General features: G+C 37.0%; 2 protein-coding genes and 1 long non-coding RNA gene across 3 annotated transcripts in view; all 3 read left to right on the top strand.

Annotated features, from left to right (window-relative positions):
- The window catches only part of LOC140145527 (BTB/POZ domain-containing protein 7-like), a 106,514-nt gene that overhangs the window by 59,594 nt on the left and 25,120 nt on the right, over positions 1 to 21,800 (top strand). Inside the window, 1 exon segment of the mRNA XM_072167263.1 lies at positions 3,834 to 4,135. Coding sequence (XP_072023364.1) covers positions 3,834 to 4,135 — 302 coding nt within the window.
- On the top strand, positions 13,842 to 17,470 carry LOC140166034 (uncharacterized). The gene is made up of 3 exons (XR_011860802.1): positions 13,842 to 14,118; positions 15,999 to 16,151; positions 17,369 to 17,470. It is a non-coding gene; the product is annotated as an uncharacterized lncRNA (long non-coding RNA).
- LOC140168099 (uncharacterized) lies at positions 18,976 to 20,589 on the top strand. Its single transcript, XM_072191409.1, has one exon. The coding sequence runs from the start codon at positions 19,222 to 19,224 to the stop codon at positions 20,587 to 20,589; it is 1,368 nt and encodes a 455-aa protein (XP_072047510.1). The 5' UTR covers positions 18,976 to 19,221.

Below are 21,800 nucleotides of genomic sequence, written 5' to 3'. Positions count from 1 at the left end.
CATTAAATCGTTTTGTAAAACATGGATTGAAATAAACAGTAATTAGTATTCTCCCTTGTAAATGTGGTTGAGGGGCTTTGGAAATACATTTTTGGAAAGACAAAAGTCATGGAATCTAAAAATATGAAGATTAGGTGTAACATCAGCAATTTAGGAAAAAAATGATTTCTTGTGTGGCTACTTCTGTGACAACATGACACGACTGCCGTTATTGTTTTACTTTATGAGTGATTTATTTAGTTATCCATTATTTTTATTCGTGGTTTATGCTGACCATTTCAAGATTGTGAAATGTTAACTTTTTGAAATTATGTGTAGATTTTTAGCTGTCCACCTAACAACTAACAGTATTAACATTTTGGTTCTTCGGTGCTAGATTTGGTTGTCAAGACGAATGAAAAAGTGCTAAATTTGAATGCTGGTTCTAATTTATTTTGACTCAAACCTTTGTACAAGAACTTGGCAAACTCTCACTATCGTTTCCAGCTTGGTGGATTTTTGTTTTGAAACTTCCTAGAAAATATGATATTGCTGTTGATGGTAACCTATTGTCTTTGTCATGTATTTCTTTAAAATATAATTATATTCTTTCTTATTGCTGTGATTGATCAAATTTAGTTGTCCATATTGACGTAGTCACATTAGTGTGGGTGGCTTTTATAAAGATAAAATGAATATGGAAAATTATAAGTGCATTTATTGAAGTGTCTTTTCTTGGAAAGAGACTGACCTTTATCACAATTTTCCAGTGTAGAATCATCTCAAAAATCACTAATCACTACAGTCAGTCAGTATAATATAATGGGACAGTTGGCTTTGAATTAGAGAATAAACGATAGGAATTTTTATTTTGCCTATCCTCTATCGTGTGATAGACGACAGGCAGGTCCAATATTTTGAGTAGGGGACTACGATTATTAGTCAGTTAAATATTATTTTAATAACTGTAAACAAATTTTTTAAGCAAAAACTAAGTTACTGTCATAAAAACTCCCCTCATTATAAAATGAACGAAACTTGTTTACAACTTCACATATTCTGTTGCGCGTATTGCTAGTGCGTTCGCGTATTCTGCACCCTACGCATCCAGCGCGATACATACGCGCACCTCTACACGTGTGTTACACATTATCAAGACGCATGATGACGTGGGGTCATCTACGACCTGATAGACGGCACCCAAAATCATGCGATTGTCCAATCAGAAATGTGTCTACGAACTAGACCACTCCCGCTGACTAAGAATTCCTCTTTATGACAACAGTGAGTGAATTTTGGAAAAGAAATTAATGCAGCAGCTAGCATCTCATCCAAGTATCTTTATCTTGTGAAGATAGAGATGCAGTGCAATATGCAACAAAAGATATCATCTGTTCCGCAGCTCATCTTGTAAGACTTAGATAAAGCCTAAGAACCTTGGGCTCCCACGCTTGGTTTAAGTAGCCCTACTAGTATAGGGCCTTTTGACTGTGGTAATCCAAAACCATGCTATATCATAAAACCTGGCTATATCCAGAGAACTGTGAAACCCAGTGACTGCTAATCCCCAGTTTTTCAGGTGGAGTGGTTAGTGAATTGTAGCGGTTCTCGGATATAGTGTGTTTAAAAGGCCCTATAGTAGGGCTAGGTTTAAGTGACTGTATACATTTACATGTCACAAGGTAGCCTTCATAGAATAGGTCGTAAAAGGACAAAAACCGACTAAAGAACAAGTAATAGAGATGACAGGCCAGTTGACAGCCCAGGTTGACAGTCCACTCCAGAGAGAAAATACTCATCTGTGCCAGCTTTAGAATTGATTGTGGTATAAAATAACCAAATTCAAGGCTCTGAGAGTATTCCTATTCTTGTTCATTGAGATAAGTGACCTGATAAATAGATGAGTAGAAAATCTCCATTCAATAGTTATTTCAGAAAACGAAGTCACCAATATGATACTACTTTGCAAGGTTTCAAATTCAAAGTAAATAGCCTATAGAATGTTTATAAAGTACAGCGCAACTTGAGAACAGTAGTTTCCATCCCCAAATTTAATCCTAACCCTAACCCTTATCTCTTAATACAACCCTTAAACCTAACCATAGAACCCAACACTATTTTTAAATAGTTTCTTAAAAGAATATTAAGCAAAAGTGCAAGTTAGTAGCCTTGAATCAGTCAGTTAAATAAGTCCTTTGTGAGTTACAGCTTTCTGGCTCTCAATCCTCAAAGTGACTCTCCAAGATAATGACCAGTGTCCATTAAATGTAAAATGAAGGCTTTCGGAAATCAATTTCACTAAAAGCGCACTGTAAAGATATGGGTAACCTTGCAGCAATTTGAAGGCCCCTTATGACCACTTGTAGTTGGCCAGAAAACCTAGCTGGATGCAAATCAAGGCCTTATAAAAGGCTCTAGAGATTTCTACGATTTGGATAATTTAAAAGCCGACAATTGTACACTGTTTTTCATCGTCTTAAGTTAAATTCGCTTTTTGCACTTATTTCAATTACTTTTCAGAACTATATTTTGTTTCACATTCTAAGAATTTATTTCGGTGGTTAGCATACTCAGTTATAAGCACAATGAAAATGAACAGATTCTGTGTTGTTAAAGCCTTTGTAACATGCTAACATAACATAACATTGTAAGCGATACTCATCAAGCACTTTTACAGATAACCAGGAAATGAACATGTAGAACTTTGGCAAACAATGGAAAGAATAAAGCCAGGATCAGCTCTCCGAGTTCTCATACTGGTAACCTAGACAATATAGCAGTGAGTTTCTTGTCTAGGGAATTTCAAGTTAGCTCATTATTGTTCCACAAGAACAAACAAGGACAGTGTTTTCAGCTCTGAGAGGGTGGGTGCTTTTATAACGAAGACCCTAGAAATGTCCTTCTTGTGGCATCCATCATCAACACTGAGTTTAAAGTTGCCAATCTTACTTCAAACAGTCTTTTTTTTTATCATCAATGATACAGAGAAAACTTATAAGCTCCACTTTGTCACCTATTTTCAAAGAGGACACATTACCATGCTTGCCTTCCTGTACTTACATTGTAATTAGGATTTATATTGTAATTAGGACTTATATTGTAATTAGGACTTATATGGTAATTAGGACTTATATTGTAATTAGGACTTATATTGTAATTAGGAGATGGTATGGAACAAATGCATTTAAGACAATATATATGCTAGTGTAGTCCATCCTGGATGCTAAATGCCAAGATGGAAAAAAGGATTAATGTGATTGAGATGAACTGCATGGAAAGGCTCTTCCAGGTCCACTACTCTACACATACTACCAACATGCAAGTAAGAGCACAAACAACTCCTGTGGTTTGTTCATGTGATCAGGTAGAAGAATAGTCAGCAAAAAACATTCTGCAGGGATGTACAGGTGGAGTAAGGAAGAGAAGAAGACCAAAGAAGACATGGATTGATAACATCAAAGACTGGACTAGATCAGCTGAGGACAGAGAAAATTGGATATTATACATCTCTAAAGCCATCACTACATCGCCCCAATGTCCTACTTTGCCCCTATCACTGTTCAAAATGATGTTTGCCAGACTGGTCTTCTACCTGATCACATGGCCAAACCACTGGAGTTGTTTGTGCTCTCCAATGAAACTTTCCATCATTGCCCTTACTTGTTTGTTGGTAGTATGCGTAGAGTAGTGGACCATAGGGACTATGAGTGGACCTGGAAGAGACATAGATGGATAGAATGTAGTCCAAATAGATATACTTGAAAGACGAGAGCATTGGATGTTCATTCATACATTTTGACATGTCAGTGATTACTATTTACAACATGTATCTCTTTTGTATTTTTGATATGCAGCTCCAGATGAATCCACAGTCAAAGCTATGCTGGCACGTGAGAAAGAACTGCGACGGTCCAGTGCAACCCAGAGAGCATACGCCTTGCGCCTCACGGATAGCATCACAGTGAGCCGGGAGATCCAGATCCGAGTGGTGAGAGAGTTTGGTCTTCCCGATGAGGCCATTGAGGTATTTGAATCATTATCGGAGCAGGAAGGACGCGGAGGGATGGATATGGACCACGATGTGGAAGTTTTTGGACGGATGTGGAATGAACCACCTGATCTACATCAGCAGATTGAGCCTACTAGAACTCCAGAGGTAAAGTAATATTTTATATTTTATAACAATGTTATATTGCTAAAGGTGTATACAGAAGCTCAGCTATACCATTTTTCATCCTGATGTGGCAGTGACATCAGTGCGCATTTTCATAAGGCGCAATTCAAATTGCCCGCTTCTGCTTGAAGCACTGGCTACACATGCACATGCTTAAAGAAGATGCATAGATGCACGCCCGAAACAGCTGCCCCAATGCATTGACATCACTGCCATACCAGGGTGAAAATAGTATAGGTGTGCATCCAGCTAATCCAGAAGGGGACTGACAACCAACTGTTTACATGGAGGAGTGGAATTCTGAAATAAGTGATTAAAGATGTCATCAGTTGAATGCTAGAATGTTGTAAGTGCAGGGTCTTAGCTATCCACCTGTCTGTGCGCCATTTTAGGCTGGGAGTTGGCTCCTGGGACGTGCAAAATTAATGCCTTTGACAGATGCTATATTATAAATTTTATGTTTTGAGAAGCTAATTGACCTCTTTAGTAGCCCAGATTTGTAGGAGGAGGCCATATCAGCACATTTCCCCCAATGGGCTATAGACATCAAGTAAATGTTTTAAAGGTCAAATTAGGACAGGCAATTTTATTCAAATGATGGGCAACCCTCAATTTCTAGCTAAGACCCTGTGTAAGTGCATAATAATTGCAAAGCACTTACAATCCTCTAGGATTCAATCATCGAAATGGTTTGTAAATAACAGTTTGGATGACATGAAATCTACATAAACCTCATTTCATCTCTGGATCCATGTTGATTGAACAACATGATGAAATTCACAGGTTGAATTGAATTTAACTCCCTCTTCCCTTCCATCCCCATAGTCCTCACAGAATGATGATTTCAGTCAGCCAGCCTGTTTTCTTAAACCTTCATAAAAACTGCTCATATTATTCATCTGTCCATGAAACAGGCCAAGTTGTAAAAGTTAATCGCTATGAAATTAAAATAACTGTATTTCTCATTTTATGAGGTGTATGGTGTTACACACAGCAAATATCAGGTGAATCATATAAAATACTGTGATTAGATAACTGGTCTATTTTAGTATGTTACACAAGAGGAATGCTATGAGTTATAGGTTAGGGTTTTTTTTTTTTTGCAATTTCACATTTGATACGATCAGGCAAAATCAGTCGGAACTCGAAAATATTAAATTTTCAATTTCTTATACAGTGGAAACTCGCTATAACGAAGTTGTCAGGGACAGAGAAATTAGTTCTTTATATCCAAAATTCCGTTACATCAGGGTTGTAAAAACAATAAATAACAACAGAATTTTGTATCTTGGTTCTGGAAAAATACTTCTTTATAACAGGGTTTTTCTTGTATCAGATTTCGTTATAATGAGGTTTTACTGTAGGATTGTAATAGGTATTTACAAAGCTGAATTTGCAGAAAACTATTGAAATTAACAACCCGTTCCAAAGATATGAGTAATTAAAGAGCTTCCAAAACAACAGAAAACAAAAGGAAATATTTCTTTTGTTTGGCTATATGTCAGAATCAATATGTGATGTGATCTGTAAAAACTCTTGTGGTGACATTTTTAATTTTAAGCTTTGTAGACAAATAATGTGGAAATTAAGGATTGTTTTCATTTTGTACATGTAACTTCAACATCAAAAGTGATGAAAAAAAAAGGATTGAAAAAAAAAGTAAAATAGTTATAGCCTTTATTATCTTTATAAATCAAAATCTGATAATGCGACATGGGAAGGGTTTTCACAGGTCACATCATATAATAAATTATAAGGGTGCCAACTTATGGTATGAATGGTTAACTATATAACTATTGACCTCTTATTATTGCTGTTGTTGTTGTTGTTTGTCTATTGTGTCAGCCTGTACCATACATACCATGGTCATTTATTTTGACCCTGATACACCCTGGGATGTATTCAAGGTTTTTCAGACAATTTTCCAAGCATTTTCAGGCTTTATAGAAAATTACTGGAATGATGGCCTTTACAGCTTTGCCTCTCTGGGGCAAAGTTAAGGTTATTAATTATTTTAAACTGTTGTGATTTTGTAGTTCACAGTATCTTATGAATGGTAGTGAGCTTTGGCAAAAACTGCATTGCTCAATTCATAGCGGCGTGTAGAAGAATTAAAATATCACAGATATACTTTTATAGGTGCTGCGGTTCTTGAGTTACGTTGTAAAGAGGGCTGAAACAACAACACTTTTGTAAAACGTACATAACTCATTAACAACAATAAATTAAGCAAGTTTGCAAAGTATACGATTTGTAGAATGAACTTTTGCAAAACATCAAGGTGTTAATTTTCAATAATATATTGATCTAGATAATGGAAAATCGATTTTTAGGTTGCTTCGACCAACAATACCTCGTCTACCCTTAATGAAATTCAAATTTTAGTCTAATAATATTGCCATCCTTTTGTCAGAGAACACTTATAGTTCCAGTTAAATTAGGATCATAAAATAGTGATGTCCTTCACAAAGATTGTTTCCATTTATCCGCAAATTTGATTTAAAAAACTGTCACTTGATTCACAGATTCTACTTCCCATTCCAGAAAAATACAGCACTAATTATTTTGGATTAAAAAATGTTATCCTGTTTTGCCAAATGAAACATAGCTAAATCCTAATCCTTTAGTTAGTCCTAACTGGCACTGAAAGTAAAATCAAGCCCAAAGACTTGAACAAAGTTATGCATTCTACATTTTGGAAAACACATTTTCCAATCTTTTTCATAACCAGTTAGAAAAAAAAAGCCTGTAATATTAAAATTTGGAGTTAACTCTTACTCTTTACTCAAGCCTTGAATGCTTAAACTTGTGCCAAATCTTACAATTTTGTGACTACAATTGTAAGAAAAAATGCAAAATTGCATGTTTTTGGACCATTTTCCACAAAATGAAAAAATATTAAAATTTGACTTTTATTGCCAGTTAGAACTAATTAAAGGGTTAGGATTTAGTTATGTTTCCTTTGGCAAAACAGGATAATATTTTTTTAAAAAAAAAAAAAAATAGTGCCATTTTTTTCTGGAATGGGGAGTAGAATCTGTGCTTGATATCAATGGTTGACAAAAACTAGATCAAGATTTAGTAGCTATTATATAGATATTAGATTATCAAGTGGCTACTTGTTGGATGAAGTTGCTACTTCAAGTTGATTGTTGATTGTGTTTATTATATTAATAAATAACAGGGTTTTCTTAGAACAATTCAAGTGAGTAAATATGCTAGCTTTGAATTGAATTATGTTTGTTATTTGACAGTTTTATTTGTGCAAGGGGGCAGAGAAGTTTGTATGATGCATTATACATCCATTTTGGTTAGATAAGGAGGCACTCATGAAACTAAAAGGTCTGGAGCCCAGGTTTGAACTGCCACCTTTAAAAAGGTCTGGAGCCGTTTGTAAGTTTGAGATTATAGAATATACATGTACAACTTTAGGGATGAAAAGGAACTACAAAATAATACATACATTGTAGAATATATACAGGCAAGTAGGTACATAATGAAAATAGAGATCCAAGACAGACTCCTATATTCTAAAGTAATAAAATGAAAGAACATTACTTTTCCTCAGCAATAGAGAGCTAAGTCAAATTTGTATTATGTTTAGTGGCTAGCACTACATGTGTGCTTTGGGGCAAACAAACAAGAGTACTGTAGGGCAAACAAAATTGTTCTTTTGCAAGCTTCAAAATAACCAGGCACCCAGGAGCCATTTACCCAATAGTCATAACATTTTGGCTCCTGGTCCACACCAAAATCATATGAACCAGGTTCTACTTTCTTTTTTAATAGAGCCTGGTAGTTAAGCAGGATTTGTATTTATTGTGTACAATTGAAATTAAATGACTCTTAGTTCTTTAATATGGCTCCTGATTCACTAGATAATCTCAGGACCAGGAGCTGCTTTTTCCAAATGTGTGGCTCCTGGTCCAGATCTGCTTATTTTGAGCCTTGTTCTTTTGTCCTCTGTTCCACTGCCTACACCAAATAATTTGAAAACTGGGAAAAAGTCCATGGGGTCATAGCCTTTTAGAGGTATGGCAGACACAATAGGATGGCACTGCACGAAATGGGTAAAGGCTTTTGAATTTTGGGGGTTTTACCCATATTGAATACTGCCCTCCTATTGTGTACGCCATGCTTTGAAAAGGCTAATTGACTGGGGCTAGTAAATTGGTTAGTTAATTGCGTGATGATGAGCCGCTGATCTGTTTTCAAAAGTAATCCTGTATCAGATTATAAGACTAATTTTGGAAGGGATTTTAATCAGGTGTGCCTCATCTCCCTGGACTAATGAAGGGTGGTTCTGTGGTTCAAGGTGACACAATCCTGGGGGTTTAGGACAAGAAGGCCCTGTCTGCAATAGCTGCCAGATGTCATATTTTGAGATTGTATACTAGAGAATGCTGAATTATAAAAATGTATATAGGGCAGCTATTGCAGATAAGACCTGATCCCTCAATCTCATAATCAGATGCTGTGAAAATATATAGTAAAAGATGAATCAGATAGCAAGATTGCTAGATACATTCATATTAATAGCTTCCTGTTGCTATTTTAAAAGTAGCTACCCGCAGATCAAATTTGTGTTAAATTGAGTTGAAAACATAACTTGTGGCAAACATTCAGGTGGGGATTTATGGTTGTGGTTTAAAGTAATACTTGAAGTTGTAGTTTTGCTTGAAATTGTTTTTGTTAAAAAAATTTTTAATAGTGATCAGTACTGTATTATCTATGTAACTGCCAATTGTGAGGTGCTGAGTGCTCTTGTAGTGTCAATTCATCTTCGTAGTGAATACATCATACCTTAGTCAGTTACTGGTTCATGCTTGGATTGCACACCTGTTCGCAACCCATTGACTTTGTGTTGTGATCATTTTGATTGTGGTTCCGAACACAGATAGCGTGAACCGATAGCGTTGATATGGCAACGATCAATTTTGATGTCACGCTATGGGAAATGGTAGAAGTGGCTTTGCATGACAAAAAATGCAATTATGTCACCTTAAAGTATTGAATTGAAGGCCCATTGGTAATAACATCACTGCTCTTCCCTATCTGACTCATTAGCTCTGTTGGTGGTACAGGTCCCAGGTTCAAATCCTGAATGGTCAGTGAATTTTGTCATAGACTGTCATTTATGAATTGTATGTGGGGACTTGTGTTAAACTCTGGGAATTGTCAATATTGAGAAAACCACAGTAAGATTATATTACACTAGAGCCACATTGCAGTTATAGACCACAAACCTAGGTGGGGTGTGTTGGTGTTTTGGAGGTATCTGACTCCAGCAAAATGTTTCTAAAATGTTTCCCTGGGCATGATGTTTGTTATCACTGAATTTGAGTACCGTACTCCTTACAGATGTCCGGAAAATGCAATTCTAAATTTAACTTGACCTTTAACCTCAGATAACCTTTACGGTTTCTTACTACCCAAGTGTCAGGGATCATTTTCCGCAAGTTGCAGCCCGACCGGAGCAACTTTAAATTTGTCCTGACCTTTGATCTAGGATGACCTTTACGGTTTGATACTCCCAAGTTTCAGGGATCATTTTTCCAGAGTTACAGGCCAATGTCAGCAACTTTAAATGTGACCTGACCTTTGAACTCGGATGACCTTTGCAGTTTCCCCAAGTGTTGGGGATCATTTCCCCCGAGTAACAGGCTGATTAGAGCAACTACAAATTTGACCTCACCTTTGACCTCTGATGACCATTGCGGTTTGATACTCCCCAAGTGTCAGGGATCATTTCCCGGAGTTACAGACCGATGGGAGCAATTTTAAATTTGACCTGACGTTTGACCTTGGATAACCTTTGACCATAACCCACTTAATTTTTGCCAACCCACTTGAGAGTAAAGACAGGTGAAAGACCTTTGCACGAAGCTGCCATCTACTTGTGAAAGACCTTTGCCAAGACGGTGCTCAGCACTGAGTTGACACTAATGTTGCTATATTGAGGAAATTAACTGCCCTCAGGTTGCTTTAGGAAAAATACTTTCATTTTTTTTTGACAGTACTCAAAAACAATTTTGAGATTTCCATTCACTAATCACTCAATTTTTGTGTTTCATTCGCTTGAAACAACCTGTCAGATTTGATAAGAGTCAGTAATATTCCTGTATTTTGGAAAGTGTCTCTGCAAGGAGAATATATGACTTCTTGCACTAGGATGCACAACATGCTCATCTATCAGGAAAAAGTCCTCTAACCCCAATACATTTGTAAAATTTGAAAATTTGGGTACAAAACCTCATACTCGGCAACTTGAGGTCAAATGTTGCACTATGATTGTTTAATTGTGGTTATTGAACTATGCCATTGGGATGAGATTATTGTGGTTCATAATGTTGGTATGAATTTATTTTGATGACTGTGGTGTTATAGTCTGGAAAATATTACCAAATTAATTAAAACTGGTCATTTGGGGTCTACTTCTGAATCTAGAAGTGCTTAGTCGTGTGACCTTTTCCCTTAAGTGTCACAATTATATTTAGTTTTCTGGGTAGATAATACAAATTTGATCCTTATGATGTAACTTTGTGTATTTGTTAAAATAATGTAGTTCTTCCGCTAGGAAAACATGTATTCCATGATCCATACCCGATGACAATTTCGTTTAGAACAAAAAACTACAGAGGAAAGAAAACACAAGTTTAAAAAGAATTCTGCTCCTTCATTTACACTTTAAAATACAATTGAAATACTGTGTCCCATCTACAAGCATATGCCTCTAAATGAGGTTTTAAAAGAAAAAGACAAGCACCCTCCACAAAATATTACAATAGATTGGTCCTTAAATAATACATGTTTGTACAGCCACCTGTATGTGTATCAATATTTTTAGTTGCTCCGACTCCAAATACTATTTTTGTAGAGGGTGTCTGCCTTTTGTCAAAAATACCTCATTTAGGGGCATAAATGCTCGTGGATAGAATTCTGCAGTACACAAATGCGAGTCTGGAATGAGATTGAGCTGGCTGTGGCAGCCGATCACATTATTTTCATGAAGTTAATCACATGACAATAACACATACATGTACATTCTAATCAAAACAGACCTTGCACTTCCTTTTTTGTCAAAACAGACCTTGCACTTCCCTAGTTGAACTCCCAGGTTGAACTACATTTGTGTACTAGGAACGTGCTTTTTCCACACAAAAATTAAATCCGTAAAAAAAACAAGCTGTGTACTTTCTGTCTGATACTCTGAAGGGATGGTTTGGAATGCCACACACTTTTGGTAAGATGAAAGGTGCGGTCAAATGATTTTTTTTTGGAATGTCAAAGGAGGGCAGAGTAATTTTTAGCTTTTATCTCACATTTTTGGGTCACTTTTCCATATTACGTCATAAAAAGGCATAGAACACAGTCTGCTTGCCGCACTTGTACCACAATTTATAAATATGGGTTCCCTGGGATCTTGCTTATGAAAAGGGGGGGATTTTTTCGGCACATCAAAAATGAAAAATGGGGGCAAGCGATATACCATTTAGAGAATTTACCCCCACACAATTATTACAAATAACTTATATCAAATAGGCCAATTCTTTGACACTTTAACTTCACAACTTTGAAGACATATCGCTGTCTGTTTCACATATTAAAGGAAGTGTAATATGGAAGCGCTATTTACATTGACAATACATTGATATGTGATATAGACAACAATAATGGTATGTGAGCATGTTGAGTAGAATTAAAGTGCCTACAAAACTAATATGTGTGAAGATGGAAGTCGAGTTTAGCGTCCTTGAACATATAGCAAACTCATGAGAAACGTGATTAGAAAAATGGATTTCATTGTTTCTGGTTGACATTGCATGTAGGTTATGTATGAATATGTAACTGGAGTAAAGATCATCAATGTGTAAAGGTGTTCATATACAGATAACAGGGTCCCAGGACAGGGTTAATGTCCTTAAACATGGCTAAGTCATGAGAAATGTAATTTGAATGGTTTCCGTTGACAATGGTTACATGCATGAATATGTATTAAACTGGATCATGGCCACTTTAGTCAGTCACATAGGGATGCTTATTAAAACGATGAAATACAATTTAGGCAAATTTACATTAGTTCATTAAGATAAGGATAATTCACTGAGCAAAGTGCATTAGTCAAGATAATCGCATAAAAACTCCACGGTCAAGTGCGATTATCTTGACGAATGCACATTTGCGAGGTAATTATCTGCCATAAACTTTTTGAGTGCATCAGATATAAGTGTATCAACATTTCTTTCTTACAGATATCTTGTCCTGTGATGTGCCATCATTTTTAAATCATAATTATGAATATCACTAGGATCCACAACATGCTCATCTATCAGGGCATAGTTCTTTTAAAACCTTTTTAAAATCCTCTAGTTGGTGCTATATTATTTTGTCATGCTGGTTTGATTTGATATGTGTTAATAATTTTTGTTGTATTATATGTAATTTTAAATTTCTGTTGTGCAATTGTTATATGATGCAGGGCCCCGTGTAAGAACAGCATTTTTGCTGATCGGGTTACCCTGGGTAAATATGATGTAATAAATAAATAAATAAATAAACCCAATACTGCAAAAATTGCACATTCTTTGATTGACCTTTGACAATTTGGGTACAAAAACTCATACTCTGCAACTTGAGGGCAAATTTTGCACCATGATTGTTTAATTGAGGTTATTGAACTATGCCATTGGGGTGAGGCTATTGTGGTTCTTAGTGTATGTAGAGAAACAAAGCATTATTATTTTTAGGCTCGAATTAGGGCAGGTATTTTAAATGTAGATCAAATCACGGATCCTGATCAAATTGACCCTGCTAGTGTGTTTAATCAAAATGATGATCCTTATTGCATTGGCCTTTCTGTGTTGTTTTTGTATCTCATATGTCTTGCTTTAATCTTTTAAAGGACATCAGTGGTAAGAATCAAACTGGCCATAATATAAATGCTTATATATTATAAAAACATATTACCCAGCTGAAAGTTTGTAAAAATGATCCATTATGATAAAATCAAGGTTTTTCTTTTTTTTTTTTGCTCCAATGGACGTAGCAATATTTTTTGTTTTTCTCATGAATATTCATAAAGCTATGACGATGTTGTACCGAGATCTCAGATCGGAGATTATACCGCCTCAGGCGGAAACGAAGTGTTGCTATTCATGAGAAAATAAAAAAAATTAGTGTACACACGATGTTACAGTACTAATTATTTTTCGATCAAAATATTCAAACAAGAAATAAAACATATATGGAATACACTTTACATGATAAATAATTTAAAAAAACCTAAATCAGATGATAAAAAGCAGATTTAGAAAAAAATGTCGATGTGTAGGGAAAAATGTAGTATGCTCGCGATGTTCTGCCGCAGTTCGTTGACATCTTGACTCGGCGGCACGAGTTTACTGTGTGAGCCGCATGAAACGACGAACTTCGTAATGCAACGTAAATGTAACAGCTGATCGTCGCCATGTTTATGTGAAGCTTGTAATGCGTGTACTGTGTAATGAAGTCGAATTCGCTGTAAAATATAGAGTTTAACATCACTTTATATCGGTTTTTTAAATCACCACGTGGGCAAGATGCCGCAGTGTCGGATGTTCCACGGCAAAACGAGCGCTGGGAAAGGTATCGCAATGTTTAGATTCCCCAGTGACGGTACAGAACCTAATAAAAAAAAGAAGATCTACGGTCGAACAGCCGAGAAGTGGCTACAGCTGTGCGGGATCGAATTCAAGAGTTTCAAAGACTACAACTTCGACAACAAATTCATATGTGCTCTCCATTTCAAAGAGGATGACTATGAAAGGGACTTGAAGTCTGAACTTTTGCCGGCCGAATTTGACAAGCGGCCACCGAAGTTGAACCCTGGAGTTGTTCCAAGTGTAAACTTGCCTCCACACAAGCAAGCGAAGACCAAGCCTCGGAAATCGAGTGTAGAGAGAATTGCACGCACTGAAAAGAGGCGGGTGAGTCGCTTATTCATTTAAATTATTTTTGTAACTTAAAACTCAATAATTTCGACTATCGACTATGATGCATGATATAAATGTTTCCGATCCAGAATAATTGAAAAAAAAAATGTTTTTGCCAAGCCCAAGCCAAGCGGTAAAAACCACAGTTCAGGCAGGGTCAGAAATTCAGAGAGAATCCATTCTCATCAACAAAGTTGCAAGAATCTAAAATGGGTTCTCATAAAAATGTCAGTTTTTCATGCAAAATTAGATGGCGAGAACAGGGGTCGAAATATAAAATAAAACTTACATGCCCAACTCAATTTATTGCTGATTTTCACAAAATTTTACATGCACAGGCAAAATTCTACATGCACAGAGTCCAAGTTACATGCATCTGTGCATATATGCATGTGGTATTTTGAACACTGGGCGAGAATCCATGGATTCTTGCTGGATTCCACTGGGAGAATCTCGCACTTGGTCGCGAATTTCTGATCCTGCGGTTTGTGCCAAGCGGTGAAACCCACGGTTCAGGCAGGGTCAGATATTCGGTGAGAATCCATTCTCGTCAGCAAAGTTGCAAGAATCTAAAATTGTTTCTCGTAAAAATTTCAGTTTATCGTGCAAAATTATATGGCGAGAATCCACAGATTCTTGCAGAATTCCACTGGGAGAATCTGGATGGATTCTTGCACTTGATCACAAATTTCTGATCCTGCGGTTTGTCGCACCTGTACATGTGTGTTTTCCATACCCTGATAAATTATGCACGTAATTTATGGATATCCTGTTGAAAACCGACAAGCAAATATGGTACCGGTACCGATTATTGACAATTTGTCCATGATATGCTTGTTGACAATCAGCTTTTCAGGAAAATTGCTTTTTTTTGTCGACAATATCGACAACAGCCCTACTTACATGTACTTGCAGAGAAGAAGGCACTTACTTTTGACATTCGCTTTGAATTTGCACACAATAGGGCCTAAAAAAAAAAGCGTGATTGGCGTAATCGGCCGACCCTAAAAATAGGCCTGACGCCCTGCCCCTGACCCTCGACTTTTTTTTTTTTTTTTTGCAAAAAATATAAAAATTAAAATAAATATAAAAAAAGTTCCAAAGCCTTTCATATGCACTTTGTTTACATTTTGAGAGCATGGACAGTGTTAACACAGAAATGGAGTTTCTGATTTGCTGATTCAATTGTCCGACAATCGTAACAAAAATCTGATAATCTGATTGGCCGATTACATTATTCTGGTTTTTACACAATTAATATTGTAATGTACTTTAGTCAATAAAGATACTCTGCAAAAATCAAGACTTTCTAAAGGTGCTGTAGTTTTGGCAAAATCCGAGACAATCCATATCCAAACCCAATAGGGTTACCCCCTTTAATGATTTCATATTTATAAATGCATTGAATTTGAATGCATTTCTTTTTTTAGGTCATCCATGAATGATCCTAGCATTTAGGTCTAGGTCCTTGGACACTACAAAACCAAAAAAAATAAATTAAATAAATTCTTTGAATTTCGCGCGACAGGGCGGGCAGGGTATTTCCTGCCCGGCTAATGTAATCGCAGGCGGGTACTCATGAGCCCGTCTGAAAATCCCAGGCTTACCAAGGACCCCTTAAATTGTATACATGTACGGAAGGACGAGAAACATGTTTTATTTTTGACTCGGCCTTATATATTTGTTCAAATATCAGATCGGTTATCGGTTGATACTAGGAATAGGAACCTCGATCAAATGACAAAAGTCATTTCGGTTCAGCTCTAACTCCTGTCTTCTGCATAATCTCATCTCAACCGTAATTGTAATTTTAACCCAGTTTCATTGGCATATCTGTAATGTTTGTGTACATGTATCAATTTTTTTAATTTAAGGTTATTCAAGATGCCACAGTTACTCCTGCATGTAAAAAAAGCAAGCCAGACAACAATACATCTGCAAAGCAAATACCAGCAACACTTAGTAGGCCGCCCAAAGAAGGACCAGTCCATAGCAAAACACTACAGCCATCTGCAATAGAGCAGCAGGTGAGTTTTTTTTTTTTTTCAACTTCAGTTATGTTAGGGCTGCTAAGAACACACTACCGTATTGACTGAGTATAGTCCCACCCCATTTTTGGGTGAACATTTGTCAAAATTAGGGGGTGGGACTATATTCGAATTTAAATTTTTTTTTCAAGTTATTTATTTGTTCGGCTTTGGAGTGTCCCTGGACCTAGACCTAAATGCTAGGATCATTCATGGTTGATTAAAAAAAAAATTGTAGGCCTATGTGTTTTGAATAAATTTATACTCATGTCATACTCTATTAATGATTTCAATGCATGCATACAAATTCAATGCATTTTGAAATCATTAATAGAGTATGACACGAGTACAAATTTATTCAAAACACATAGGCCTACAATTTTTTTTTTTAATTTCTGAAATTTTTCGAAAATTTAGGGGTGGGACTTTAATCGAAGGTGGGACTATACTGCATCAGTACGGTATTTTGGAGGCCAAAAACGCACCCGATTTTCCAAACAAACATAAAAATCAGTGATTTCCTTAAAATCTAAAATAAAAAAAATAAAAATTTGCGATTTTTATTATTTTTTTGTTTTTGTTTTTGCCGATTTGGATTATGGGTGTAATTTTGTTGTATTTACCACGGAAATATCATTTTCCACTGGGCAGCGCCATAGCATTCTAAGTATAGTCGTAAATCCCTCCTTTCTACAGGAGTACCATCAGGAAATTGAACCTGATTTTTAAGTTTTTTCATTGACAATTCACTTTCAATAAACGCCCCTTTTGGAAAAAATGCAACGCCTCCGGGCGTTATTACAAACAATACGGTATGTGAAGTGATATTTGCTATAATTTGAGGGTTTAAAAAAAACACGTAAAATTTACTAATTCCATTGAAGAATTTTGAAAAGGGTTTGATTAGCTAATATTGTTAACAACCTCAAATTATGATTAATTACTATACATGTACCTGTATGTACAAGTGTATTACATGTGTTTCATATTTTATTGTATGAAAGTACCAGTACCTCAATTGTACGTGCAAAGGTGGTGGTTATAATGCATCGGAACCTACATGTTCAATGTAGCACTGTATGATGCTGAAGAGGTACTTTTTTCTGCACACATGTTTGGAAAAATTGTTTCATGCTTCGGTTTTAATACCACACACCATTTTAAATGGATAGATTTGTATAAGTTTGTCATAACATGTTTTCACATTTACTTTTCAGGTGGCCACACTGTCTACATCTACAAAATCCCCTTCGCCTGAAGTAAGAGATTTGTCATCAGTGAATGGCCAAGTATGCAGCCCAAACCTCAGGTTTCTTGAGGTATGATATTTATATTAAATATTTATTTCCTTTCAAAAATGTGTTGAGTCTAATTACACAGTCTGACTGAAAAAATTCGTGACTTTTGACTTCAGTACTGACTTATTTGTACCACAGATATCGTGCTTCCAGAAAATGTGTTCTCACACTTAGATAACATAAATGATGTGCAAGAATAATAAGGATAGTGTTATGTTGTTCAAAGATCTTTTCCAGCAAGAGTCATATCCTCTATAGCTGATCAGCCACTAATTGTAGTTTTGCACTGTTTTGCTTGTCACCCCAATGCAGCTCAATCACTGCGCATGACTTTCACAGGCGAAAAAATGTACACTCACAGACAGCACCTTCTCTGACGTCAACAGAAAGCGCAGACCAACTGGGATGATCCACTTCTCACAAAAGGTAACAAACTACAAACATAACTGTATAATAAAATGTATAATGTATACAGATATCATAGTTTTAGTCGCCCAAGTGCTTTGAACGTGTGGGGTTTGTATCGCAGATATATACCAAATTTCTTTTTATTGTATTTAAATGAGTATTTTGTGATCCTGGCATCCTCTTTTTATTACATTTTTCAGTAGATATCCCTAAAAAACGGCTTATTCCCAAAATTTCAGTTGATTTGGATTTTGTGTTTGCGAAGTTATGCATGAATATGTGTATTACACTGTTCCATTGTAATTTTGTTCTGGTGTACTGGAATGAAAAATACAAATAATTTGCTTTGCTATACAAATTAATCTGCAAGAATTTTTTTGCACATACAGTAAAACATGTAGCCAGAGATTTTCCAAAAATTTTTTGTGAAAAGGAGGGGGGTGGCTGTGGATCACAAAATGCCACTGTATGATTGTAAAAGTTGTTAAATTTTAAGAGAATTTTATTAACATGTTTTGAGTTGAAAACAGCTTCCTGATTTAACTTGCTAATGATCATAAAAGTTGCTTGAACAAAAAAAATAAAAAGATATTGAGATCAGCAATAGAACATTACACAGTCCATTCGGCTTCCTCAAGGCAGTGACATCATCAGTTTGTCACAGTTACTTCTTGCATATGTACAGATGTACCACCTATGTTGCAGTTCATTGAATCATTGCACACAATTTAAAAATGGTGTCCACTGGAGCAGGCACTGAGGTCACTGCCTTGAGGAAGCCAAATGTACTATATTAATGTCGTGTTACTAAAATTATGTTGTTATGTTATTTTCATTTTAATTTTCTTTGCAGACAAGTGTGAAGAACAAATACCAGCATCAACACCACCTACCCAGTCAGCGTCTCTACCCACCCAGTCTGCATCACTTACCATACAGCCACCAGAACCAGCAGCAACTCCTCCACTCTTGTTTGCACTTGTAAAACAACAGCAGGAACAGCCTTCAGCCACTTCATCGCCAATCATGTTGGACCACACATATTATATACCCAACGAGACACCTGTACAAGCCCCACCAAAGCAGGTCATCGATGAAAACAACAGCCGAGATGACGAAGACCATGATGAAGAAGATGATGCAAGTGACCCAGACTACCATCCGTCTAGTGATGAATCTTCATCATCTGATGAGGAAGATGACTCCCGAACCAACAGTCAGAGACATTAGTTAATGAGAAAAAATACTTGGTGTTTGACAGTGCACTTCGTGGATTGATTTCCCAAGTTCGATGCAAGACCTGTGACAAGGTCTTGCTCATTGGGGATAAAGAAAACACCGACTTGGGGAAAACTAAGGGTACAATGCTGACTGTAAAGCTTGAATGTATAAATGGCCATCCATGGTCGTGGCAAAGCCAGCCAATTCTTGGTGTTGGCAATGAGGCTGTGCCGGCAGGTAACCTGCTAACCTCAGCAGGCATCTTGTTCAGCGGAACAAAATTCACTACAATGGAATATTTCGCTAACTTTATTAATCTTGAATTTATTTCAGAGAGTACCTATACAGATCATGAGAATGACTACCTCTTCCCAGTCGCCCATGAGACATGGCACTTTGAGCGAGATACTTTGTGGAGAACCTGGAAGGACCTAATTCTTAAACTCAGTGGGGATGGAAGGTGCGATAGTCCAGGCTTCTCTGCAAAGTACTGCACATATGTCATGATGGACATGGACACTGGGAAGGTGGTAGATATCCAAACTATATCAGTGAATGAGGTAAGTAGCTCAAATGCTATGGAGAAAGAAGGCTGTAGACGCTCTCTAGAAAAGTTAAAAGAACATGGCATGGAAGTAGGTATTCTATGTACAGACCGCCACGGAGGTATCGCTGCCATGCTTCGTGATGAATACCCAGCAATTGATCACCAGTTCGACTTGTGGCATTTGGCCAAGTCAACCACAAAGAAACTAAATGCGAAGGCCAAAAAAAGAGAGTGCCAAGAACTTGGTGCATGGATGCCCTCCGTCCGGAATCATCTGTGGTGGGCAGCAGCAACTTGCGGTGGTGACAAGGTCGAACTGCTGGAGAAATGGCGCTCAGTTGTGTACCACACTACAAATCAGCATGAGTGGGGAGGCACTCAGGTATATAACATGTGTGCCCATACACCCCTCTCAGAGGCTGATCGACTTGCAAAGAAGTGGATCGAGTCTGGGTCACCAGCACATGAGGCCCTCTCTGATGTGGTTAATGACAAGAGTATTCTTAAGGGTATTAATCAGGTCAACCTGTTTTGCCACACTGGCAAAACAGAATGTTTCAACAGCAGCTTGACTAAGTTTGCTCCAAAACGTGTGCACCTCCCGTACGAAGGAATGGTAGTGAGAACAAAGCTAGCTGCTATTGATAACAATCATAACACAGGTAGGGCTCAAGCTCGTGTGAAGCGCAAAACTAAACACTCAGGCCCAGTTGGCTCACTCCGATTCAAGATAGTAAACCCCAAGGCCAAAAAGAAATGGATAGCAAAGCCAATCTTTGAGAAGAAGAGCTACGGATATGTGTATGACATGTTAGCTGGCGTGCTGGTGAAGAAGTTGCTAAACAAGAAGGGGACGAGCACAGACATATTTGACCCTCCTGCAGATGCAATGAAGGAAAACATAGCTTCTGTGGCCAACCCTGGTAAGGAAGCTGTCGTTGAAGCTCACATATCTCGATTCTAATCTTCTTGAGGCTAGCTGCCCACTACCAAATATTTTGGGAGTTTAGTTTTGTGCTTCAGGTTAGCTTGTTCTCTGCCTGGTTTTGATGCGTTGTCTTAGTTAGTACCTAAGATGTTTTGCATTAATCGCTTTGGTAACAACACTGTAGACCGGGAAATTTTGTGGTGCAAATTTTTTCTTTAATTTTGCAGTTCTGAGCAGAAGTTCCAAAGACCTCCACATGCGCTATTCCAGTAGGCATGCATGTCAAACTATCCTGTTACCACCAATCACCCGGGTTGCAGCGTTGCATGTGTTACAAAACGTTACACACACCCGTAATGCTGGAGTGCATCAACTGGCTAAACCTGTATGTAATATCAGCTTACAATCCCTAATTGCCCCACATTTCCCAGGAAAGGGGAATGTTAGAGTACTTGATTAATGCATAAAACCTTGTGGATCAAAAACTTCTGCATTTGTATTTTTGTTTCCGAAATAAAGTGCTCGGAAAATTCCTGCTGTTTAATGTTTGCAATTAAACAGTTGAACCCAGTTAAAACTTTGATTTGCAGCCCGTTTTGAGGCTTCATTTGTGTACCGCTACCTGCAGAGTCGCTTCAGCGCACTGGCTTCCATGGTTCAGCGGTAGTAGGAAGTGCAATGATCTTCCTGGTTTATTTTTATATTCAAATGTGCATTCTGTGAGTTGAATATATGCAATTGCGGACCGTTCAATATGGAGGTTATGTTGTTTTAAATGGAGAAAATTGGGAAATCAATGAGAGAATATGAACATTTTGAGCGAATGCAAACTGAGAACACAGATTATTTGGTTGAATTTTTTCTTTGCCCCATAGTAAATATTGAGCGGTGCCTTAGCAGGGTTCGATTTTGAAAAATTTGAACAGCAATTTTTAGCGAAAATATAAATTTCGTGATGTTCTAATTTTGGCATCTTTACATTTAAAAAATTGCTATATAAGCTGAAATTTGTGTAGCAGGTTCTCCAAAATGGGGAGCATTTTGCTCCGCCACACCATTTAAATCGAACACTGTACCTTAGGCCCTTCAGAAAATGTGTATGTCTCAAAAAGCTACCATGCATGTTTGTTTTGCGATGTGCATTTGTGTCAGGGAAAATTGCCCAATTAACTTCATTGGTGTTTTTTTCCCTCAAAATACAAAAATACTGGTAAAAGCAAAAATATTTCATTGTAATTATCATGTAA

Source organism: Amphiura filiformis, chromosome 1 (genome assembly GCF_039555335.1).
Source record: "Amphiura filiformis chromosome 1, Afil_fr2py, whole genome shotgun sequence".
Classification (NCBI taxonomy): Eukaryota; Metazoa; Echinodermata; class Ophiuroidea; order Amphilepidida; family Amphiuridae; genus Amphiura; species Amphiura filiformis.
This window is presented reverse-complemented; position numbering and strand designations above follow the sequence as displayed.